The 24,010-nt window shown below is 40.1% G+C and overlaps 4 protein-coding genes across 5 annotated transcripts; 2 read left to right on the top strand and 2 right to left on the bottom strand.

The window, feature by feature from the left end:
• The first annotated feature begins 3,386 nt into the window (after positions 1 to 3,386).
• Positions 3,387 to 7,830, top strand: atp5mf (ATP synthase membrane subunit f). Its single transcript, XM_088936314.1, has 4 exons — positions 3,387 to 4,396; positions 5,486 to 5,593; positions 6,920 to 7,036; positions 7,669 to 7,830. Exons 1-4 carry the CDS (start codon positions 4,321 to 4,323, stop codon positions 7,695 to 7,697), a joined length of 330 nt encoding a protein of 109 aa, XP_088792440.1. The 5' UTR covers positions 3,387 to 4,320; the 3' UTR covers positions 7,698 to 7,830.
• Positions 7,831 to 7,910: 80 nt separating this feature from the next.
• cpsf4 (cleavage and polyadenylation specific factor 4) lies at positions 7,911 to 15,366 on the bottom strand. 2 transcript variants are annotated; one of them, XM_088936309.1, is made up of 8 exons: positions 15,076 to 15,366; positions 14,555 to 14,605; positions 14,190 to 14,342; positions 13,344 to 13,439; positions 12,807 to 12,900; positions 11,848 to 11,920; positions 11,356 to 11,526; positions 7,911 to 9,785 (listed from the first exon to the last, which is right to left on the bottom strand). In XM_088936309.1, exons 1-8 carry the CDS (start codon positions 15,176 to 15,178, stop codon positions 9,717 to 9,719), a joined length of 810 nt encoding a protein of 269 aa, XP_088792435.1. In that variant the 5' UTR covers positions 15,179 to 15,366; the 3' UTR covers positions 7,911 to 9,716. The 2 variants fall into 2 exon arrangements, with proteins under 2 accessions (XP_088792435.1, XP_088792436.1); XM_088936310.1 differs by lacking the exon at positions 13,344 to 13,439 and having other exon boundaries at positions 15,076 to 15,350.
• Positions 15,367 to 15,685: 319 nt separating this feature from the next.
• Positions 15,686 to 22,022, top strand: ptcd1 (pentatricopeptide repeat domain 1). Its single transcript, XM_088936308.1, has 9 exons — positions 15,686 to 15,823; positions 16,332 to 16,862; positions 17,168 to 17,308; positions 17,981 to 18,199; positions 18,560 to 18,661; positions 19,027 to 19,797; positions 19,896 to 20,012; positions 20,628 to 20,810; positions 21,403 to 22,022. Exons 2-9 carry the CDS (start codon positions 16,353 to 16,355, stop codon positions 21,580 to 21,582), a joined length of 2,223 nt encoding a protein of 740 aa, XP_088792434.1. The 5' UTR covers positions 15,686 to 15,823; positions 16,332 to 16,352; the 3' UTR covers positions 21,583 to 22,022.
• bud31 (BUD31 spliceosome associated protein) lies at positions 22,015 to 23,998 on the bottom strand. Its single transcript, XM_088936313.1, has 4 exons — positions 23,790 to 23,998; positions 23,087 to 23,209; positions 22,661 to 22,827; positions 22,015 to 22,320 (listed from the first exon to the last, which is right to left on the bottom strand). The coding sequence occupies exons 1-4, from the start codon at positions 23,881 to 23,883 to the stop codon at positions 22,270 to 22,272; spliced, it is 435 nt and encodes a 144-aa protein (XP_088792439.1). The 5' UTR covers positions 23,884 to 23,998; the 3' UTR covers positions 22,015 to 22,269.
• Positions 23,999 to 24,010: the final 12 nt, after the last annotated feature.

Here is a 24,010-nt window from a genome sequence, read left to right as displayed (position 1 = left end):
TTATAAAAGTGCTTAAATCGAAAGGCTGGTAGGAGACATCAAGCAAAATATAACTTCTTCAAGTGCAAGTGATGCCGTTTGCCTTGCACATTATGAAGCTTGAGCCTGCCATCCCCCTCTAGTGGCGAGGTGTCGACAGGACACCTTCTACACCTTTAGGTACTCGGTGCTCTACGTCAGAGAACTGAAACTAATAAAACATTAAAACCATCTTTAAAAGGCAATCGACGTGTAGTGTGCTGCGTTTGAAAGTCCTTTTAAAAAACAAAGTCCCAAGTTCTGAACTGCTATTAGATGGAAATGAAATTGGCTTGTTTTAGAGGTTTTTGTCCAAATTGTCAGCAGCCATATCACCCTGCAACTCACAACTGGCAGCCCACTGAAGCTCAGCAGGTATGAGCCTGGTCAGTACCTGGATGGGAGACCTCCTGGGAAAAACCAAGGTTGCTGCTGGAAGAGGTGTTAGTGGGGCCAGCAGGGGGCACTCACCCTGTGGTCCGTGTGGGTCCTAATGCCCCAGTATAGTGACGGGGACACTATGCTGTAAACACGTGCTGTCCTTCGGATGAGATGTAAAACTGAGGTCCTGACTCTCTGTGGTCATTAAAAATCCCAGGGTGTTTCTCGAAAAGAGTAGGGGTGTAACCCTGGCATCCTGGCCAAATTTCCCATTGGCCCTTACCTCCTAATAATCCCTATCTATGAATTGGCTACATTACTCTGCTCTCCTCCCCACTGATAGCTAGTGTGTGGGGAGTGTTCTGGCGCACTATGGCTGCTGTCGCATCATCCAGGTGGGGCTGCACATTGGTGGTGGTGGAGGGGATCCCCATTACCTGTAAAGCGCTTTGAGTGGAGTGTCCAGATAAGCGCTATATAAGTGCAAGCAATTATTATTATTATTATTAAATCGTGTAGAAGTAAAACACGATGCATTTGAAAATGTAGGATTACCATATGCATATAACCTAATAAGAGTGTTTGGCCATTAAACTAGTGCCTATTTTCAGTGATTTACTGACTGTATAAAAAGGAAATCCATCTTACAGAGTGTGACTTGTTATAATGCTAAAATTGTATTTATGAGAGCTTTTCAAGAACCTCAAAGCACCTTACAATAGAATACGAAATAAAACAGAAGCAGAACGAAAGTGGATTGGAAATAACAGTACACTGACTTTAGTAAAACTAAATTAAAACTTTTAATGAAAAGAAGGGTCTTTAATTTAGTTTTGTATTGTTTTTTATCCGGCTAAAGCTTTATGGTGATTGACATTTTAAAATACATGTGTTTATTGAAAAGCAGGTTGATTAAAAAATGATTAACTGGGGGGAGAACAATAAAGCATTGTGTCTTGTGGCAACACATTCATTTTCATTTCATTTTAATAGGTATTCACTGCTAAATGTGGATAAAATATTGAAAACTTTCAAATTAAACTGGTGTACTGCTTTTTGCTTTGTTGATATCTCAACAACTCTCAAAATAAAAGATTAGTCTCTAAAAGAAAAAAGAACAAGGAGAATTCACGTCTTCCTAGCTGGTATCTTCTGAATAACACATTTGCCCTCCCATCTATACAGGACATTTATGACAGACGGTGCTTGGGGAAAGCTCTAAGCATCATCAAAGACCCCACACACCCCAGCTACAGACTGTACGACCCTCTACCATCTGGAAAACGGTACTGGAGCATTTGGGCCTGGACTACCAGACCCAGAGACAGTTTTTACCCCCGCACTAATCAAACTATTAAACTCCCAGCCTCTCTCGCCTACGATCTGAACCTCACAGCGCCTTCTTTCTTACCAAAAACTCAAACACGCATTGAAATCTACCTCTACCTTACATGTCAAAAAGCTCACTCCCCATAATTTCTATCCTTTTATTTCATTCTGTTGATGCATGTTTTTGCACATCTGATGTTGTTTTGCACATTACCTGTTACCTTTTGTTGCTTTGCACACAGCCTGCTGTTCTCTTGCACACTGCCTGTTGTTGTTTTTTGCACACTGCCTGTTGTCTCTGTCTTTCTTTTATTATACAATTGTATTGTTGTTTTTTTGTACTACTTATTGTCTGAGAGCTAGCTAGCTAAATAGCATTTCGTTATATACCTGTATATGAGTATAATGACAATAAACTTGAACTTGATTTGGGGGAAAAACAATTCAGAGGAGTTTATTGAATCAGCCTAACACATGAATTTAGCATGGTGAGTGGTAATCAGGTGTTTTACCTTTCCTGCTTTCTAATGAAGAGATTAAAACGAATATCGGTACTAATATGATGTGCTTTTTATCTCAATCTAAAAACACCATACTACAGCCCTATCAGCTCCAGGCAGTATTTAAATCAGAAGGGAGAACCAGAGTAAACATGTCATTGTATTCACAACTTTCAACAGTGTATATGCACAGGGTTGGAACTAACTGCAGTTAACTACTAAATAACAGCTTTGACACAAACGGCTGTACTACAATACGTGCATTGTAATATTTTTGAGAAGCCTAAAAATTATAGTAATTTGCTTCTTAAATATATAGAACTGTATTGTGAAAAGCGGTGACTCCTAAATTTACTCTAAATTTAATCCCAGACACAGTTTGATTCTGAAAATGAAATGATACATTAGAAAGGTAACAGTAGCATGCCATTAACCAAATGTAGGTTTTCTGCTGCGATTGTAGTTACTATTTTAACAAATAATAATGATACTCCTGCTACTAACAAAATGTGGTGGGACTGTGGCTAAGGATCTGTCCCTGTGGCTTGAAGGTTGCCAGTTCAAATCCCACAGCTGGCAGAGGAATCCTACTCTGTTGGGCCCCTGAGCAAGGCCCTTAACCCCAACTACTTCAGGGGTGCTGTATAAATTAAATGTCTGACCCTGCCCTCTGACCCTGAGCTTCTTTCTCCCTATCTGTGTGCCTGTGTGTCTCATGGAGAGCAAGCTGGGGTATGTGAAAAAAGACTAATTCCTAAATTGTATATGGCCAATAAAGTGATCTGATCTTAAAACAACGTATTCTGGTGATTTTAAAATCCAGAGCTTTGATTTTTTTTTATTTGTTCATGTCATAGATCTTGTGGGCAATGACCTGTGTCAGCCTTTCTTTATCGACAAAGACAATTTTCCACTTTCCTTGCAAACTGGTGCGCACTTTGCAATTTTTTTCAAGTTCATTTTTAAATCTTAAAAGAGTGGTGATTATTAAATATTACAGTAAATCCGATGTTGTGGTGTTTGGGGTTCGTGTGCCAAGTCTCTCCTATTATGAATTGCACCTCTTTTAACTTGGTAGAAATTCCATGATCTCCCTTGCTGGTCTCATGAACCAACAATCCGGACACCGTATTTCACAGTAATCACTCATATATACCCACAGTAAAGCGCAGCGTCTTCTTTATGCATTGGAAGAATAAAAATGTCAGTGAAGCCAAGTTGATTAATTCGCTGACCCCTAAGGATATGAGCTGAGAAATTTTGAGGTTTCCTTTATGATGTTTCCAGTTAATTCAGTGAAGCGTTAAGTTTAAGGAATTAATTTTACGTTATGAAATTTTGTCTGTGCTCACACCAATGCGAGAACCGATTAACACAAAACAAAGCACCCGGTGAATTAGGTAGCATAATGTAAAATCAGATTAAAATCTTTTGACGTATTGAGCAATACAACGCTCGATACATATATAAATTATATATTCAAGGAGATCAGTGAATCAGAGTGTGGGTCTGACACAGCAGAAAATCAGCTCGATCGATCGACGGCGGTCAATGCCAAAAGCAACGTCTCGGACGGACATCTAATTACTGGCGCTTCAGCAGAGCCCACCTCGATTTTAAACAGAACAGACACATATGTGAAGAGATACGGTTGACAGCTGGAAAACCGCGTCGTGTATAGATATTATTGCAAGATTTTCTCTTTTCACCTTGTTCTGTTATGTTCTTAAATTTGACAGAATAAGAATAAGAAACTAATTTATCATTTATAAACAATAAATTAACAAGAAACGTGTTTTGGGATGTACAGAATATAACGTAATACCAACAATATACGTTTTGTTTGGTTCAGTTGTGAACAACCAGATTTGTAACTAGTATTTTCGTTTTCTCACTAAAAAATGTTTTTGGAAAACTGAAGGAGAGAAACAAAACTTTGAAATTGTCCTGCAAGAAAATCAGGCCTATTTTATGAATAAATATAATCTCGTTATAAAAAAAATTATTAAAACAACAGACGTCAATTGTTGGACCTTCTAGACATGGTTGTCTCAATCAGCATAGTTCAACTGATGTAGACCTTATTCCCAGAATGCCTCCAACCGGCACCGTACTCCCAGAATTCTCAGCGTCAAAGTCACGGTTGATCAAGATGGCTGACAGGCTTGGTAAGGCTGTGTGTTTGCCATTCATAAAATGAAATGTATGATATTTTTTGTTTAGTATTTCGTCTGTATCGCCGTAGTAAAGATAACATCCACTTGGATAATGTTGCTGAACGAATTTTTGACGTAGTAGCATAGAAATGCTGCTCCAAATGCGAGGCCCTGTCGGAACCTGTTGTCTTCCGAGTCAAGTCAAGGACTTCGCTCGTCTTCGTTTTAATGCCCATTTGAAAGGCGGGGATGCACGCATTGGCGCATACAGATGCATATAGTAACATGTGGATATAATGTGTTACAGAATTGTAGGACAGAGCGCAACTAAATGCCACCCTTGTTACGTTAAAAACGTCAGAAAATGTTTTTACGAAATATTTGTAGCTGCCGTATTACTGGTATCAGTATGCATCGAAAACGCAAAGTTATTTCGTATTTGATTATGTTTGACGTTTGTCTTCCCGCAAACGTACTTTGGGATTTGAAACACCCGTGGGTTTTCAGTTAAACTTAACGTTATATAGAGATTAGATTTGTTTTTTTTTCAGGCTGTCTCAAACATGAATTTTATGTTAAGAACACACCGACGGCATCCGGACTGCAGTTTAAAGATGAAAGGTTTAAATGTTCAATAATACTGTTTGTCCTGTAGATGAACTGCAACACATTTTTCAGCTTTGAAATTAAAAGGATTTTCCAAAGCCACCTTTCAAGTGAGGCTCACAGTAAGCCATAAAAGTTCTCTAATGTCAGACTAGAGGCATATTGTAACCTCAGTTTTGCTTCTAATCACAGATACACAGACATTGAGCTCTTTAACACCAGGGACCTAAAAGCAGGATGGCCCACAGTGCCTTCTAAATTTTGTTCCACCTTGAGTTCTTTAAGCTACTTATTGTCACTGGATGATATGGGTGTATGTCTTATACACAATTCCCTTGATCTTATCACTTAAAACAAAGCGGGTAAAGTACTTTTTAAGCATTTGTAGGTACATTCCTTCAGATATGGGATTACGATGCTCTGTTTTGAGTGTAACCATACTAGAAGCGAGTTCGAGACCCCTGTTTAGAGACCACAGTGGTCTTTGCCTTTCAGTGCCGCTCTCGGAGAAGAGGCTGATGGACGTTAAGCTGGGAGAACTTCCAGCCTGGGCTGCCACTCGGGATTTCACTCCTAATGGAATCCTGGCTGCTATCCGTAGAGGTATGTGTCCCAGCCTCGGCAGATCCATTTCGTAACAGATATTTTTTTTTTTGGCTGACGATTTCTGTTCCTTTATCATCAGCTATATTTCTGCCTAATCAGAATTACTAATTCTTAATCACTCTAATTCACCTTTACATCCATTGTACTAGACAGGAAGAAGCTTAAGATAAAATGGTCAACCAGTTCCAGTGGCACATACCCTGTTCCAGTGGCATTCAGTTGATTGTGCGCTGGTAATGACATAGCCAGAAACCAGTCAACCACAGAAGTTTGTTCTGTAGGTCTCGGCCTGTGCTCGGACAGAGGGCACAGGCAGTGGTCTAAATGATAACACTGTAAAGATATCATAGGCTTGTCAAGTCTGCAGAACTCTCATGCTCCAAATTAAAAATGATATTTTGTGATGTTTATAGAAGTACATGTGTCTTGTATCAGCTGTGGTCCCAAGACTATCTAGGGCTTTTGTTCCAAGTGACACTTGTTTTGCTTCATTTCCAGCCATATAAATACCACTATGTTGTCACTTACACAGCACAGCAGTATTTGAAAGGCTAATGGATGGAAAACCTGTGATTGACACAGCTGAATTGTAAAGCTTGAAAATGTCACCATACGTCCCTTTTTATTTGGAAACAATACAACAGCAAATACAAAAAATAGGGGCTTGCACAACAAAAAGTGAAAATGGGGCTAAGTAAACAATCTCGTGACAATTATCTTACCATCCCATCACAATTTTTCCAAAACCAAATGTAATCTAAAAGTACTTCTTTCCATAAGAACTATTTCTGCAAATACATGCACCCAAGTGCAACTTAAGGGTATGTCTCCACTCAAATAGCTTTTCTGGCTACAGTATATAAGAGTATAAAAAATGTTAGGCCTGAACTAGTGGACATAGTATTTCTGCTAGCTTTATAACTGTTGATATCGATTCATAATTGTGAGAACAAAATCAGTATCCTGTTAGGCCACAATGTTGCTTTGATCTGTAACCAACATTATAAATTATTTAAAAAGTGTAAAAAAGATTGGGAAATGTCATGGGCATTTATTTTGGTGAATGACAACACACTTTCCACTTCACAGCCCACTTTCTGAGGCCTGAAGCAGGGAAAACAAACACACAGATTACAAACTAAAAGCTGTTTGGCTCCTCTTTTCAATCAAACGTATTAGTTAATGGGGCATCTCAGTGAAAGCCTCCATCTTGACCTTGGGTTGACTAATGAACAGATCATTGAACAGTTCGTAAACCTGCTTCACGTTTGCTCTTCTTGATTCTCCTCTGCTGAGTGCAAAATGTTGCTTTTGTAACTGCAGGGCATGACAGGTACCAAAACAAGTACATCAATGTCAGGAAGGGGGGCATTGGTGGTGTGGCCATGATCCTGGCAGGTTATGTCATCCTGAGTTATGTCTGGGAATACGATCATATTAGTAAGTTGACTTTTTCTGTTGATTTATTTAGACTATAGACAAGAATTTTTCACTTTTGTCGTGAAGCAATATATGAAGAGCAGTATTATCAATTCAATTTAATTGCTCAGGAACAGAGTTAGGGATGTATATATTATAGGTTTCTGTAAATGTATTATTTTGTTTTTCATCTAGTCACAAATCAGTACGGCATACATCTGCAGGACATATCAGAGCTGACAGCAGGGACTCTTCCAGAGGCTAATCAGTGCAGTCATGCAGTTAATGTGTCCTTGCAGAATATTTCATAAATGGGATTCTGATCGTTGAAAATGATTTCTTAATGCTTCAGTTTATTATATTTAATGACAATATCAAATGGATTACTTCAGACACCGTAACCCACATTGTTGCACTGAGCAGCTCAATACTGTACAGTGAAGATCCCCAAGGGAAAACATTTGCAAAATAATTGTCAATTACAGGACCTGTTGAGAAGGGGCTTATTTGGAGTAGTTTATTTTATTCCATGTATACTTCCATGTATATATTTCAGATATACCACAAGATCTTAGACCTTTACCAAACCATTGAGTGTTTTTCTATGAATAAGTGTTCCATCTGATTTCTCTGCCTCCTTTTCTCTTTTGAAGAGCACGACCGCTGGAGGAAGTACCACTGAAAACTCCTCTACTGAGTTACTGTTGGCTGCTCAGGTTGAGAGGGCATTTATCAAAGCAGTGCTAAAAACCATACTTTATGTATTGTGTACAAAGTGAACTATGTGACCAAGAAACAATAAAATTGTAATTTAATGTGTTGTGGAATTTTTGTTCCAGGTTTTAGGAGTAACGTGTAATATTTTTACATGGGTAATAAAACACACCCCTTCTGACACTTATCTTTATTACAAAACATCCCAAAAACCATTTAAGAACAATTGACTTACTCAGTGACACTTACGGGTATATCCATCAGGATAAGTACAGCCCTGCTGAATCAACTGTAGCAGCACCAGACAAAAGTAAATATTAACATGTCACGGAGGAAAGTGCAATGATTTTAACTTTCCACATGGTGACTTAAAAATGGCTAATGTTCGTTGAGTTGAGTGGTACATGCTTGATGTTTAGCAGGAAGGAAAAATCTCAATCTATTTGGGTGTTTTTCCATTCTTTGATTTGAAGAACAAATGTTAAGAAAAAAATGAACTGAACTTTAAAAGGCAAAAGTGTGCAAGGGGTTAAAAATTAACACTAGGTTAGTTCCAGTCCCTGTGATAGAATGATGTCCCATCCAGGGAGTGTCCTGCCTTGCACACGTTGCTTGCTGGGATAGGCTCTGGATCCCCTGCAACCCTGTACTGGATAAAGTGGCTAGAAAATGGATAGAGATTTTAAGTTCCTGATATGTTTACCCAATCTTTATCCCAAGGAAAACTTGGGAGTAAGTGGTGTTTGTGTGCCAGAAGGTGGCACACTTCCTTCTGGGCAATTTCTAAATGCGTTAATATGGCAGTGTTGTGCAGTAGGAGGTGCTGTTGTTCAGATGAGATGTTAAACTGAATTTCTGTCTACTTGGTTATTAAAGATTGCATAGCATATTTTAGTACTACAAGTGTTAACCACAGCATTTTGGCTCAAGTCCACTCTGGGTTTACACATTATGCCCCCTTAATTTAACTGGATAAGCAATTTTTAACCAAAAAAAATACAAAGAAATTAAGTAAGATTGCTTAAAGACTTTGATTTTCCAAAAGAGCTTTGCCTTCAAGTACTGTAATGCAGCACGGAGGGAAAAAAATGATATAGCATATCCTTGTAAATTTGCCCTAGGGCTGGTCCTATAGAGCTGGCGTGCACAGCAACCAGCGGCATTCTGGGATCTTCATCCAGTGGAGGTAATTCATCCTGTCTGAACCCATTGTAGTTTGTGGGTTAAATTAAAGGAAACCTTCAAAAACAAAAAATGCACAAAGCAGTTTTTCTCATAATTATTTAACAAAGTATTTTCAACATCCTACTATAAAAAAAAAGATACAAAAACTCTGACATAAATCAAAATGACTAGGTGTTTTTGGGCGGCTTCTGTCTTTACTTGTACATAAAAAATACATACTTCTGTTACACCTGCATTAACCACCCTGTCATATGCCTCAATATGCCACATGCAGTAGAATTCATAATTACAACTTCATTCCGTCTAAGGAAAATAACAGAGAATGTTGGGCTCATTTTGTGTTCATACATCTTTTACACAATTGAGAGTTGTTTTAATGAAGTTCCGTAGCGCCTTGCTTACTGCAAGTTTTATGCCTTGGGGACAGAGGTACATTTTCATTGAAAATCCAAATACATGAACTTAAGTGGTCACAAAGTTATCGTAATTATTCCCCTCATTCAACATGAGAAAAGGGAAGCCAGCACTATGCTTCAGGTCTACTGCAACATTGACAGCACGATTTCAAAATGCAGCTCTTGGTGGTTTAAGGCTGTACATCAGCTATCTCCATTAAAAAGGACACAGTGAATATGTCAATCTGACAAGTCAAATGGACTTCCTCAGTGTTTGCCTTGCCACTTAAATGAACAAGAGTGTCACAGAGCCCCTGGCACTTGTCCTAAACTGCTATTTATGTGGGTGAAAGAGCCATTCCAGCTTCCCTGTGAGCTTGCCGTCTGTGTGCAAGTGATGAGGAGAACTACTGTCCACTCAGGAACGCCAGGTGCCCTTTTGTACATCTGTTAGCGTAGTGGCCCTTCTCGCCGCACTGTGGACAAGGCAGGGAAAGAATTCAGTTCAAATCAAGCTCTCTCATCCTTTGGGGGGAAATTTGTTTTTGCAGCAGAGTCCACCACAAAAATACAACAACTAGCAACAACCGAGAATACAGTACAGCAGTGCTCCATTTGGTAAGAGAGAAAGAAAACAAGTAATCGGCACGGTCTTGTACGCTGCCTGTGGACACGATATTTGGAGAAAAGCCAGAGTCCAGAGAATCAAGGCCTACTATTACTGGAAAGACTACTAAAAATGACCAAGTTCCAAGAATACAAAAATCCATTGAAATAAAAACCTAATCAAACTGGCTACGATCAGAAGAGGTGCAAGCTTTAATGCAAGCTTTGTGACCAGCTCTTATGGTAGACTCATTTTCATTTTAAGAAGGCACAGATGCTGCATTTCCCCCCCCCCAATGGAAGCTTCGAATGATTATCAGGCTAATGGCCAGAAAAGAAGAGTGCCCCATATTAACCTGATGACTAAAGGATCTGATGAAGTCCTCTTCTTTGCCGGTAAAGACTGACAAGCTCAGGCACACTGATTTAAACAGGAATTCTAATCACCCAGACCCAATTTCCCTTCATGGGGGAGATTCTATCCTGCCAGATACAACAGGGACAGTCATTATGATCAGAATAGCACGACGGCTCCCATGATTTTCGTCCAGCTTGGCATCTCTAATCATTTATCAGTGAAATGGCAGCACACAGCTCATCGTTCAAAGCTTTCCTTTCATTGGGTAATCTGAATAAAGTGTGTGTGACATTCCTTCTGCTCTGTATTAGCCTTCTGTCTCCATACTGTTGTCATCAATGAGCTGCACTGTGTCAAGGTGCTCTAAAAGGGGAATTATTCATGAGGTTGGTTACACAAAACTCACAACACTCACTCTGATACCAGTGAAATGCTGCAGTGATATAGGAAGATATGGGAAAACAGGCTGTTGGTGGTTCTTCAGGCATACAGTTTGGGATCTGGTTCAGATATTGGAAGTACAACAGCACAGCAGTGTCCACTGCTGAGAAATTTGTAAGTAAAAATAATTACACCTATAGATGGCCAGGGGTTTTGAATCAAATACCAATAACTTGGGTTCTTTCGTCCATTTGTATTCCTGCTGGTTCAAACCCAGCCTGAAATAACCTGACAAGACTCACAGTCTGTCTGGGGTTAAAAAATGCTGATAAGTGAGTGACCAATTTTGGTCCTAGCGAACCACAGGATTTTTATTTTTTCATTTGATCCATTTTCTAAACAGCTTATCCAGCACAGAGTTGCAGGCCAGCCGGAGACTAACCCGGCAAGCAATGGGCGCACCCTGGCCAATCTTTTTATTTTATTATTAGTTATTAGGTCAAATTAAATAGAAACTTTATTAATAGGCTGGATGACAGTTTACACTGTGAAAACGAGCCTTGGTTCATGGTGGATTTTGACAGGACGTCTGTCGATTTCTAGAAAACCTCGTCTGTGACTATAAATATGCGAGACGTGACAGCAGTAGAAACTCAAGTCTGTTTTGATGGGGAAGAGAATTTTGTAGGGAAGTTAAATACCTTGTAACATGTGACTTGATCTAGAGGCCGCGGCCCCCTGTTGCCAGTTGCGTTATTGTGGGACTGCATCACCCCAATAACCTGTGGCGCCCTCTGGTGGTTGGAGTTCGAACTGGTGTTGGTTAACTGGATCAACGATGAAGACCTCTGATTCATGGGTTGAATGTTTTGCTGGTTAGAGAAAGTCAACACCGAATAATACTACTATGTAGCGTTTTATATTCAATGTTTTATTTTCAAAACTTCTCAGATCATGCACTGCGGATTTTCAGCACACATTCTCAAGTAACATAAAAATAATTTAAAATCGAGAACAATTTAAAAGCTTACCGGGTTATCTTACTGAAAAATTTAAAACCTCAGGTCTTAACATAGAATAGCACAGCGTAATTACAGTTTAAAACAATTGCTAAGCCTCATCTTTCCTTGTACATGAATAAAAGCCAGACAAACACCAGAGCAGTGGTAACCAACTATTTTCAGGTTCCGTACCTTTTGCTGTGTCTGTTGTTGCTGTGGTAATGGTGGCTGGTCTGAAGTTCCCATAGGTAACTCAAAACGGGGACTATGAATCAAGAAATGAGAGACTATGACCAAATCTGTTTGTTTCCCATAACTAGAAATAATTCAAGGAGGCACAATATTTTACTATTCTTCAGACAGTGTGAGACCGTTGATGTTCGGCAACCATTTCTAACTTTTCTCTTAGCACTTTTACATGACAGGTACATCAATCCAACCAATCTGTGATTTCCCTACCCAATTTAACTCAAGGAATATTGAAGTTTTACGACCATTAACACTTGCTAGAATGTACAGTGGTGTGTGGTGTGTTTCAAAATGTATGAAAATTTCAGTCAAATATGTACAGTTTGACAAACATTTATGACGCTTAATCATGAGAGTTCAAATACTCATTTAAGAATGTATTACCAAGAAGCTGAGATCACTAAAGTACAATTAGACAGCTGTTTCAGAGGTTGAATGCCGATTTAAGCATCAGTTTGCTAATGTGTAAAATTGGAAATGTGCATTTAATCATATCTGTAACTTTGTCTCTGTGAATGTACATACCAACATGTTAACGAGACACAGTGGGCATCACCGGGGGCGGAGCGGTGGCTCTGTGGCTAAGGATGTGCGCTGGAAGGTTGTCGGTTCAAATCCTGCAGCTGGAATCCTACTCCGTTGGGCCCCTGAGCAAGGCCCTTAACGCCAACTGCTCCAGGGGCGCCGTATAAATGGCTGACCCTGCGCTCTGACCCCAAGCTTCTCTCCCTGTCTGTGTGTTTCATGGAGAGCAAGCTGGGGTATGTGAAAAGACAAATTCCTAATGCAAGAAATTGTATATGGCCAATAAAGCGATCTGATCTTATCTTACCTTCCCACATTTCAATATCCTGAGCTGTGACACCAGATCAATACTGTTGTTAAAAATGGTCTGTACTCACTGCATGAATTTACAGTTGGGTCCGTCTGGACAGAAGCCAACCAGGTAGTTGACACAGATGACTCTCCGAGTGTGTCTGTGTCTACATTGGGGACCTGCGAATGAACGACCACATGATGAGAACAAGGGTATTTCAACAGGAGAATTCTGCGACTGCAGAAGGAATCCCATTGATAGTCTCTGAGCCACATGGCTACATGTGTCTCCCAGCTTCAGCCAGTCTGTCCAGGTGACAAGTCCATGCCTACACTGAATATGAGCACCTCGAATCCAAAGATTCCAAGACACTAACACAGTAAAGTGGTCAGATGGAAGACATGGTTGACAAGACTAGCGAGCAGTTCAGTAATTGTTACAGAAGTTCAGTTTTGTACAGTTTGGAACTTGCTCGTCAACATATCCCTTTCTGACTTAAAGTGGCTGGACCAATAAGTGTTACATCAAAATCCAGCTCATTTGTTCTGGGTGAAACGTCAAGTCTCTTTCTCATGGTAAACGTCTAGTAGTTTAGAGTGTTGTTTTTAAAAAAAATACTTACCGTGCTTGCAGAATCCTCGGTCATACCAGGGGCAGTCTTTAATCTTTGATTCAGGGTCAATGTGCAGGAATGGACATTCCTTATTACTGCACTCTCCTGCAAGCACCAAAGGATTTACAGTCCCAGAGAGCTCAGTCACTGGTGAACCAAAGACGCTGCACATCTTGTCCCTGGTGCATTTACAGTTAGCTTCCCTGGGTTAATAATATACACTGCTCACTATTAACTGATCATTTTAAGTACAACTTTACACTGTGTTTTCTTATTGTTTCTTATTGTTATAGTAGTGTTTAACCAGCAAAGACTCTCCAGCGAAGGAAATCATTCTTGCCTTTATTAAATTTACATACATTGATGGTTTGTTTTCAAAGCATTAATGGTGTGTTACCTCTGCTCACGTGGACCATACAAGAAGCAGATCTGATGTTTTTAAGAGGGAGTCCAAAGGGAAGCAAGCAAAGTAAGAACTTGCTTCATCTCTCTCACACATACAAAGATTACATCCCATACAAGGCTGGCTTGCAGGAACAGGTAAATTATTTCTTCTCAAGTGGATCAATACACTGTTAAAGTGAAAATAACAAATATATAGCACACCTGAAGAGGGCTTCGCAGCTGAAATGTCTCTTTTCAGCATGGAATAAACCTTTACCTGTTCCTTTGAAGCTCCCTACTCGAACCTCATATAGCACACCTCTCGCCCCTGTCAACTGTCCGGAGATCTGGTCCTTGTATTATTTTAACTGAAATGAACTCTGCTCCTCCAATACAGGTCTTTAAACAAGAAGACCCCACAATGCAAGCATCACAAAGCTCAGTCTACGCTAGCTAGCGCAGGGCACCTACCGAATTTGGAGTAGAAATAGCACTCGGGCATCTTAGTCATGTCATACTCGTGCAGGAACTCGCACTGGTCGCCCTTCTTGCAGAGCCCTCTCAGCCAGTGTTTGCACACCACTGTCTTCTCTCCGCTGATGTGCCGGAAAGGGCACATCCCACCTTCAGGACAAAAATGACAACAGGTCTCCAGAAACCTTCTGCACGTTAAAAAAAAAAAAATGATCGCGAAGGCGCCCTTCCCCAACATTAACAAGTTAGGAATCTTGTGAAGAATTCTTCCCCAACATCAACATTTCCCTAAAAAAAAATCGACCTCGTCAATGTTAGGAAAGACTTGTGAATAAATGTGACGAAGGCGTGAGTATCTTTACCTTTTAAACAGGCAGCTTTCAGGAAGAACTCGCACACAGCGGCACCGGACTCTGAAGGCAAAATACAAGAAGCTGATGCTATTACCCTGCTCGATTAGCCAGAGTATCAAAAATAGCCATTTAAAATTAAAAATTAATAGCCGCTGTATTGTTCTTCCAGTATAACAGAGGGGAACGGGCTTCACCATGATCGTTTCCGTTTATTGTATAAAATTAATTTATTTATAAAAACTTGAGACTGTTAGCTTGCAATCTTTACTTCAATTCTACATTTACAAATCGGGGCACGGGAAGGGTTTCTTTTCTAGGGAAAATCATAAACAATTAAACATTAGAGTTTTAAATACTCTTTATTGAAAAGCTGAATATACTCTTAACCCATTTAAAAGTACACTTTGCCCATACTATTACACTGTGTTGTTTGGCAAAGGAATAAGAGTTAGTAGCAGCCTGCAATCCTTTTTAATTCCTTTCCGGACTGGACCAGAGACGCCGAGGAAGTATCCGTAGTTCAAACTCACTGTCCATGCCCGGGAAAGGCAGAGGTTGAGCTCCCAGCTGCTGCTCAACGGCAATCTCCAGATCAAATTTAATATGATCTACCGTGGCGATCAACTCCTGCATCTTTGATCCGTGGTGAAGAACGAACCACTGGGGGGTGAAAAACTAATAAATAAAACAATCGGAAAATAAAAAAACGCGAAATAAGACAAAACACAAATATAAAACACGGCTCTCTTCACCCTTTCCCGATTCGCTGCCTCGCTATCGCCGAAACACCCCGGATCTGAACTCTGAACTCTGAACTTTGACCTAGCTATAGACCTGGCTAATCGATCCCTGCGCAGAAGCGCAAATAACCGCTTTAAATTGTAACTCGTTTCATGTGAGTTGATTGCGTTATGGAATCGAACTACCCTATGAATTACACTATTTATATAAATAACATAATTTAGTTTTTTTTATTCTGAATAAGGCGGATATTAATATTTTCACAAATATTACGCATAACAGGAGAGAGAGAGAGAGATTTAAAAATAAGAGAAAATGATAATATCATCTAGGTTTAATTATTAATACAAGTATCAAATGTTGTCGTGTGTCGATATATCGACATTTCGGGAGTCTTTTTGTAGTCCTTACCCATGATCTTCAGGTCCTTGTCTCGTGTCTACGGTGGTGCTGTATTTATGTCTATTTCTAGTTGTTACACTCTGGAGCTGAAGGGCTCGACAGAGGAACACTGAAATGCACTAAGATTTATCAAAGGTAATGGTTTTTCAAATCGTTTTTCATATGATGCTTAAGAACTAGTTCCTTCTTAGCTGTCTCTTTTTAATTTGCTGTTGTCTTTGAGAGGCTTGTAATACTTAAATCACACTGGATTTCGGAGTTTGCTTTAAATGGGTTCTGCTTGTAACGTTGTGGAATAAAAGATAGTACGGTTTAAAGTAATTCGAAATATTTATTTTCAAAACGCACAGAAAAGTATTCTTATATCGCTTGACAGCCACGTTGCTTTGCTGAACTCGACCGCTTTGTGACAGTCTAGTTTTATATGGTTTTCGAATTTTTGTTTGGAGGGATTTAAAGGACATTGTATTCTTTGTATGCACAGAGATATAACAGTATATACGGTATTCATATGAACAGTACTTCGTGTATTTAATTTACACAAAACGCAATTAAAGTGGAACAGCATGTTATCATTACCTCGACACTCCGATGATAACATTTTTTAGCAAGGTAATAACTAATAGTTTCTTTTCTCTTTCAGTGTATTTGTCCGACGTTAAGAATGTCTAAGCTTCTGTCCTTGATGTGCTTCAGAAACCACTGCAATGCGGGTCTTCATTCTATTTCAAAATATCTAAGTATTCCCCCTGCCTTGTCTATTCTGACCTGTAAAGAGGTTCCAGGAGGCCGCCTTCCCCACTTAAGGACATATTCTTTGGGGACAGGCAGGGCTGCACAGTCAAGAAATGTCAGTGTTTCATCCTCCCTGAAGAATTGTCACAGTGCTAAGGTGACACAGAACACTGCGCCGATGTCTGAGAGCACTAGTGACCCAGTGCCTACATGTGGGGAACTAGAGGGGTCTGACCAAGCTGAGAAGGATTTTGGGTCTCTTGCCAAATCCTATGGATCCCGGAAAGTTTTCCGTAAAATGTCGCCAGAGCTGCTGGATCTGAAGTACAGAGATGCAAGTCGGGCTGAGGAGGAAGAGGAGGTGGTGTCCAGACCAGTGCAAAGAAACACCACTTACTGGTACTTTCTTCAGTGTAAGAAGCTCCTGAAGCAGAACAAGGTAAGACGGATCTGTTGTTTTGCTTCTCAGTCTGGATTTAAAAAGAATGCAGTCTCAAACTCTGTAGGTTATTTCGGTGTGCACATGAATTTACTCCTATCCCCAGAGCTGGTTTTACACTGTTCGCGTTTCAGCACTGCTTAAAGTTTGAAAAAGACTCATTATTCTGAGGGGAAAAAAAACTCTTGTAACATGTGCTAATCCTGATTCTCAAGCGCCACTGTTTTGGTGTCGTGTGCGTCTGAAAAAGAAAATCCCTGGTTTGTTCTGAAGAGGATTCGGTCTCTTCTCTCCTCATCCTGCAGCTTGCTGAGGCTCTGGACATGTTTGAGACGCAGATGCTGAAAGCTGAGCGCCTCCAGCCGGAGGAGTACAACTACACCGTGCTGATTGGGGGCTGCGGCCGAGTGGGGTACCTCAAAAAGGCTTTTAAACTCTACAATGATGTAAGTTAAGGGGGTGTGAAAAAGCTCCACCCTTGTCCAGCTTGCCGACTTGTTGAGATTTGACTCTGCCCTAGAATGTATGCCCATAAATTCTTCCACTGTGGAAATCCACACTAAATAAAGTGTAGTAGAATGGCATTTTGAAATCCAAATAATATTTAGTGTATAATAATAATGATAATGTTGCTTTATTAGCCCTATACAATTTCTTGCATTAGGAATTCGTCTTTTCGCATACCCCAGCTTGCTCTCCATGAAACACAGACAGGGAGAGAAGCTTGGGGTCGGAGCGCAGGGTCAGCCATTTATACGGCGCCCCTGGAGCAGTTGGCGTTAAGGGCCTTGCTCAAGGGCCCAACGGAGTAGGATTCCTCTGCCGGCTGCGGGATTTGAACCGGCAACCTTCTAGTCACAGGCACAGATCCTTAGCCACAGAGCCACTGCTCCGCCTAAAGGGTTGTGTGTAAGGAAAGTTGCATATTTTAAAATCATCAGTAGCCTACATCTGGCAAAACTGTTAGAATGAAAAAATGACTATTTAAAATAGCTAAGGGCTCTAAGAGGAAGAAAAACCAGATGACTGCACAGCCTCTTTAATTTTGGAGTCTAGTATGCCTATGGAAGAGTGGTGCCATGCCAGTTCTGTAAATGCACGTCTGTCTTTGTGTGCAGATGAAGAAGCGAGGCCTGGTGCCCACAGATGCCACCTACACTGCTTTGTTTAATGCCTGTGCTGAGTCTCCCTGGAAGGATTCCGGGCTACAGCAAGCCCTCAAGCTCCAGCACGAGCTGAAGAGGAAGAACATTCCACTCAACCTCATCACCTACCATGCCCTGCTCAAGACGCATGCTCTGTGCTCTGATCTCAGGGCCTGCTTCCACGTGTTCAAGGTACCAGGTCTGCCATTTGGGGTGTATGATCCCTCTTTGGTGAAGCAACTCCTTCAGGATCATAGCTCTTGTTAGAAGGCTTTTTTCCCCTAATAGAATAGTGTAGTACTTGGCAGAAAGTCAGGCCAAAACTGATCTTTACCAAAAGCAATGCACATTGCCTTGTCATTAAACCAAACTCAGCTGAAGAATTTAAGTTGGAGATGGTTTTGTCTCTAATGTTAGGACTAAATTTGTAGCGAAGGCTAAGGTTGAATCTTTGGTGAAGCTAGGGATCCAGTTAGGGTTAGAGCTGTTATTGGTAGTGTGTCAGGTACAAGTTTATTCTGCTTCGAGAAATATTATTTTTTGTCTTTGTAGGAGATAGTTCAAAAAGGCCATGCGATCACACAAGAAACCTTCAACTTCCTGCTTATGGGCTGCATCAAAGATAAAGAGCATGGATTTAGGTTTGCACTGCAGGTGAGAGAGAATGACTTCCATTTGATCATCTCAACAAACTGCTCTATTCCATGTGAAACGGATCACAAAAGTAATATCCTAGCTTCCTGTTGCAAAAGCAACTTCACAACAATTTCTATATTGTACAAAGTGTATTCATAGTAAAGCTCTTTTATGAGTTATTAATAATGCATTAATTAAATATGTACAATTTAAAGAATATTAACATTCTCGAAATTTAAAAGACTCATTTTTTGAGTCTCTCTGGGGTAGCACTGTACTTCCTAGATTGTTGTGCACCATTATGCTAAAAGCTGTACATTTAATTAAACCATTTTAATGGTGTTGCTAAATGGTCTCACATTTCCTTGTAATCTGCTCCACAGGTTTGGCGTCAGATGCTAAAAGTAGGGATAGAACCTAATTCTCACAGCTACAACCTGCTACTTCGTGCTGCTCGGGATTGTGGGATAGGGGACCCCTCAGTGGCTTCCCGTGTACTGCTGAGTAATGAAGAGGCAGTAACCCCAAAGGTCACGAGAGGACGAAGAGGTCAGAAGGTGAAAAATGGAAAGGAGTGGACATGTGCAGCAACCCTAGATGTTGATGCTCTCGAAAGCCAGCTTTTTCTGGAAGCAAGTACTAGGAGGGGAGAGGAATCGCCGCAGGTTGGAAATGTAACTGCTCATTTAAACGAGGAAATGTTAGACAAGCCAGTGATGGAAAATGACCTTAACCCAAATCAGAAGTACTTGAACCAAGATGTATTTTCAGACTTGGTGCCTGTGAACAGAAACCATGTTACTCCCATTGAATCTACTTCCCTCCTGTCTTCAGTGGCCAGTGAGAGTCTACCGAACCTACTTGACCTGAGAATTGATTACACAAATATTATTTCCCTTGGGTCTGTCAGGAGTGCTTCTGACAGGCTGGCCCTGATGGGCAACATGGAAGGTTTTCTTAGCAAGATGAAAGGCCACGGACTGAAACCTGACATCAGAACTCTGACTTTGTTAGCTGACATTGTGGAATCTGGAAGCCAGTCAGAATCCAGCTTGCTGTCCATCTTTGAAGAACATGGATTAAAACCAGACATTTCATTCTTCAACACTTGGGTTCGGAAAAAGGCTAAACTGGGTGATCTAGAAGGAGCCAAGGTAAAGAGGAGTCTGCATTGTACTGTGCTGCATTGTGTTAAGTGCCATAATTCAATGCGGTCTTCTCTAACTCTTAAAATTATTTTCTTTTCTTTCAGGCTCTGTTATCTGTTGTGTCTGAGAGAGCTCTGGAAGCTAATACTCATACTTTCTGTAACCTGGCTATAGCTTGCAGGACCCAGAAAGACGGCCTGCAGTTGTTGTCTGATATGCAGGTAAGAAAAACAGCCGTGTCTGGCCAACATAAAGTCCCTCTTAATTCGTTTGGTGAAGCGATTTCTCCTTTTCACTCATGATCTGCTGTGTAGTGGGGCAGCCACTGCTAAATGGGTTGCCAAAAGTACTATGGATTCCTCTGTGATAATAAAGCAGTGTATAAATGGAAGGAATTATTATAGAGTGTTCTAAAGCTAAGCTATGAAAAGCTGGGTCTGGTCTCACAGTAAGTGGATGTGTGACCTTAAAGGAAAATTGTTGCCGTCTGTAGTTGTATTGGTGTGCACGAATGTGGCACGTTTCCATCTTAATCAGAAAGTCCGGACCAGCTCCAGTGTGGTGATGGAACACTCCGCAGTAGAATAAACTCTCTTCCAGCAAATCTACAACGAGTTCCAGTCTTTGTTAGAATTAAATGTCCATTTTTCACAAGAATGGAGGAGTTGGTGGAATTTGTGGCAGATTTAAAACCAACAGGTCTTAAAATGTGACATAACACAACCAAGTTTAGAATTACTGTAGATTGAGCGATATTATACCAATATTGTCTGGTTATAAATTTAACAAAATTAAGCTTGCATTACTGCATTCTATTTTTTTCCTATCACATACAGACATGTGGCGTCAATCCAAATGCCCATGTATACAGTGCCCTGCTCAACAGTGCTGCGAAGCGTTTGGATTATGTGTACCTCACAGAGATTCTCAGACATATGAAGCACAACAAGGTTGCCCCCAATGAGGTCATCATCAGGCAGCTGGAGTTTGCAGCTCAGTACCCCCCAAACTTCGATAAGGCAAGTTGCAGTTTTTCTCTTATCCAGCAGTTAACTCCAGTGTTTTTATATGCCTCCTATGGAAACCTTCATAATATTTTTATATTCGTGTTCAGCTCAAATTTCGTTCTTTGTCTGGTATTGTGAACAACAGAAAGTACAATCTTGAAGTATTCAGAGCTTTCTATTGTGACCTGAAAGAAGGCGAGAGTCCAGAAAGTGTATATGGAGTTATCTCTAATGTAATTAGGAGTTAACTAACAGATGGAGCTTTTAAAGGAGAGCAGCACTATTTTGACTGTTCTAAAATCCACTGGGGACATATGCTCAGGCATTTTAGTTAACATCCTTGCAGCTAAGGTCTTAAACTGCAGCATATTCAGAATATTTGGATATACCAGAAAAGACTACATTACCATAATCAAATTTGGAAAAGGCAAAAGGATGCATTAGATTGGGAAAGATGTTAACTGAAATTAGCAATATTATGAAGTTGGGAAAAGTCTTTCACAACATAATCAAGTAAATATTAGTTTTAAACCAGGGTAGCTATGGTTGTTTCATGTTCTGCATAGCTTAATGAAGACCTGTCTTTCTCTATTTTTCTTTTCAGTACAAATCAAAAAACACTTACCTGGAAAAGATCGATGGGTTCCGTGGTTACTATAACCACTGGTTGAAATCTGTGCCTGCCCAAGAGACTCCACACCCATGGGAGACGTTTAAAACTCCAACAAAGCGAGTGGAAGTGGAGCAGGCCAACAGTGGAGAAGACCCCAAAGCCACAAATTAGGAGTTTAACAAAATTGATGTAATCAGTTCAGATTTAGTATTTATAATCATGTTTACTTGTGGTGAATAGAAGTGGAATTAAAAGAGGAGTGTAGTAATTATAATGTATTGTAATAGCAACAGCAGTGATTTTCTATTTAAAACTTGTTAAATTTTGTATCAGTGTCTATATTGCAGAAAATTCCTTTTTGGGTACGGTATCTCTTGTATTGTTAAACGAGCACATAAGTTCTGTCTTTGGTTGTCTAATTTAACTGCTCATGAACTACAGTATAAAACTTAAATCTTGGTGTCCTGAGAAGCTAGACAGAATACCACACTTATACTACATTCACTGCATTTGTAATGAATAGTCCATATTTATTATGACAAGTTATATTATAACCATTTTGATTAATCTAAATTTCTGCTAATAAAGACTGGATTTCCTTCTCATCATAGCATAGATTTATTTAAGATAACAAAGATGCACTTATAAAAAACACACGTGTACAGCAATGACAGTGGTTGGTAATACAGCACCTAATTTAACATGACCAGGAGGTACAGCACAATCATCACAGTGTACACTACAGATCCTCAAGTGGGAAGAGTATTAATCCAAGTATAGTCCAGTATTTCTAAAAGCACAGGAATCTAGGTTCATGTAAGCCCTAATATCCATCCATTTTCTGCACAAGGAACAGCTTCATCCAGAGCATCCCCTGCATCCACAGTGAGTGCATTCAATAATCCGTCCCTATGGAAAAACAATTTATAATTTTTTAATGTCTTTTATTGTTTTTGCTCATAATCCCACTCTACATTTTCCAATAATTAAGCATGCTTAAAGCAACATGTTAAATTATCGCTTCAAGCATGCTTGTTTAAGTCCGCATTAGCTAATTGACAAACGATCAAATACAACCCAATAAATGTATGAAGAATGTTGAGAAACCACATTAGTTTCCTTAACAAATAGCTTACAAAGCATAAATAGCCCACATCAAAAGATTTGTCGAGATGAAATCAAGGAACCAATTGGTCACCTGGTTAGCAAACATTACAAACAAAAGCAAGAACAAAAAAAAAACGCTCACCACTTCCAGCTTGCTCTTTGGCACTCTGCAAATGCAGTTGGTTCCAAAGTTAGTATCCCGGATCTGGATACAGCGCAGACAGCACAGGTTTTCGTAGCCTTGCTTCTTCCATTTTGCAATCAAATTTTTGTCAGCATATCCCTCCTTGATGCAATACTCATAGAGCTCTGTGAGGTTAGATAGCATTCAATTAAGTTACTGGACCTTACAAAGCCTACACATCCGAAAATCTAAGCGGTGGCTTCTTCTGATTCAAAAGTCATAAGAGTCTCATCGCCATGCCCCTCAATAAAAGAAAAGTACAAAATTACTTTTGAGCAAATATTTTTCAGACACAAAATGCATCTGAAAATTCACCACACATTACATCACCTTTCTCATTTTGAGTACTGGCGTTCATCAAGAATGCCAGATGAATAGACGTACCTCTGCTTATAGCCTTTCTTTTGTAGAACAGGTCAAAGATGTAGCGACTTCGCTGATGGTGGAGTCTGAAAATAGGCCAAAGCGATTCCACCTTTCTTTTCCCCTCATGGGGCTCCGTTTCAGCTGGAAAAAAAAAGTTAATAAAAAGGCGGTCAGGGCACCAAATGACAAAAAAAGGTTTAACTCATTATATTCCTTTGTTTTATCTTCTTGTTCTAGAATACCAGTTTCTGTTACGTTAATGTGCTCATTGATAGACGTGGACTGTACGGTCCTTTGCACTGCAGCGAGATTGCCAATCCTGCTCCTGGAGAGCAACAATTCAGCACATTTTCGAGGTCAACCTCAAATAATCCATTTGTAAAGACGTGAACAGGTGAGGTATGAACAATTTAGTTATGACTCACAGTGGTATTTAAGAGTGCGTTGGTAATTTCGTGCCTAAACATTTCTAAAAGCAAAACTGCTGAGTGTTTGGAAAGGGGCTGTTACAATACTCGTAATAAGACAAATGACTAAACAACTTCCTCACACAGCAACACAAACAACAACAACACTAATATTGCCAACACGCGTGGTTAAGTGTTAAAGAAAACAAGAATGGTTATGTCTGATAAACCAAAGTTTTATTTCCTGTGCTCGACAGGAGTTTTTCCCTTGCACCACTCCGCTACGAGTCAATTTTCATACGTTGTCCCCTCACCTTCCCTCATTTTCTGGTCCAACTCATCTAGAGTTGGCTCAATGAGTTCCCATCCGTCTGGAGGGGGTTTTCTGCTCCTCTTCACTTTAGGCATCTTGTGAAACACTATCACGTCTCTCCACAATCGCTTTCCTTGCTAATTTACTCGTTTCCGGAACCTTCGTTTATTGTACAGGTCTTTTTGTCTCTTACTAATGACGTCACACACGTATGAAGGGGCC

Source organism: Atractosteus spatula, chromosome 18 (assembly GCF_055471065.1).
Source record: "Atractosteus spatula isolate fAtrSpa1 chromosome 18, fAtrSpa1.hap1, whole genome shotgun sequence".
Lineage (NCBI taxonomy): Eukaryota > Metazoa > Chordata > Actinopteri > Semionotiformes > Lepisosteidae > Atractosteus > Atractosteus spatula.
The sequence above is the reverse complement of the archived record's forward strand: the minus strand, read 5'-3'. Positions and strand labels throughout refer to the sequence as shown.

Coding starts and splice junctions, on each gene's coding strand:
- atp5mf (XM_088936314.1), top strand. CDS start 4,321: ATGCCTCCAACCGGCACCGTACTCCCAGAATTCTCAGCGTCAAAGTCA. Junction 4,397..5,485: donor CAAGATGGCTGACAGGCTTG/GTAAGGCTGTGT, acceptor TTTGCCTTTCAG/TGCCGCTCTCGGAGAAGAGG. Junction 5,594..6,919: donor CCTGGCTGCTATCCGTAGAG/GTATGTGTCCCA, acceptor TTGTAACTGCAG/GGCATGACAGGTACCAAAAC.
- cpsf4 (XM_088936309.1), bottom strand. CDS start 15,178: ATGCAGGAGTTGATCGCCACGGTAGATCATATTAAATTTGATCTGGAG. Junction 14,343..14,554: donor GAAAGCTGCCTGTTTAAAAG/GTAAAGATACTC, acceptor TTTGTCCTGAAG/GTGGGATGTGCCCTTTCCGG. Junction 12,901..13,343: donor CCGAGGATTCTGCAAGCACG/GTAAGTATTTTT, acceptor GTTCATTCGCAG/GTCCCCAATGTAGACACAGA.
- bud31 (XM_088936313.1), bottom strand. CDS start 23,883: ATGCCTAAAGTGAAGAGGAGCAGAAAACCCCCTCCAGACGGATGGGAA. Junction 22,828..23,086: donor AAGAAAGGCTATAAGCAGAG/GTACGTCTATTC, acceptor CTAACCTCACAG/AGCTCTATGAGTATTGCATC. Junction 22,321..22,660: donor CAAAGAGCAAGCTGGAAGTG/GTGAGCGTTTTT, acceptor GTTTTTCCATAG/GGACGGATTATTGAATGCAC.
- ptcd1 (XM_088936308.1), top strand. CDS start 16,353: ATGTCTAAGCTTCTGTCCTTGATGTGCTTCAGAAACCACTGCAATGCG. Junction 18,200..18,559: donor CCTGCTTCCACGTGTTCAAG/GTACCAGGTCTG, acceptor TTGTCTTTGTAG/GAGATAGTTCAAAAAGGCCA. Junction 20,811..21,402: donor ACCCCCCAAACTTCGATAAG/GCAAGTTGCAGT, acceptor TTTTCTTTTCAG/TACAAATCAAAAAACACTTA.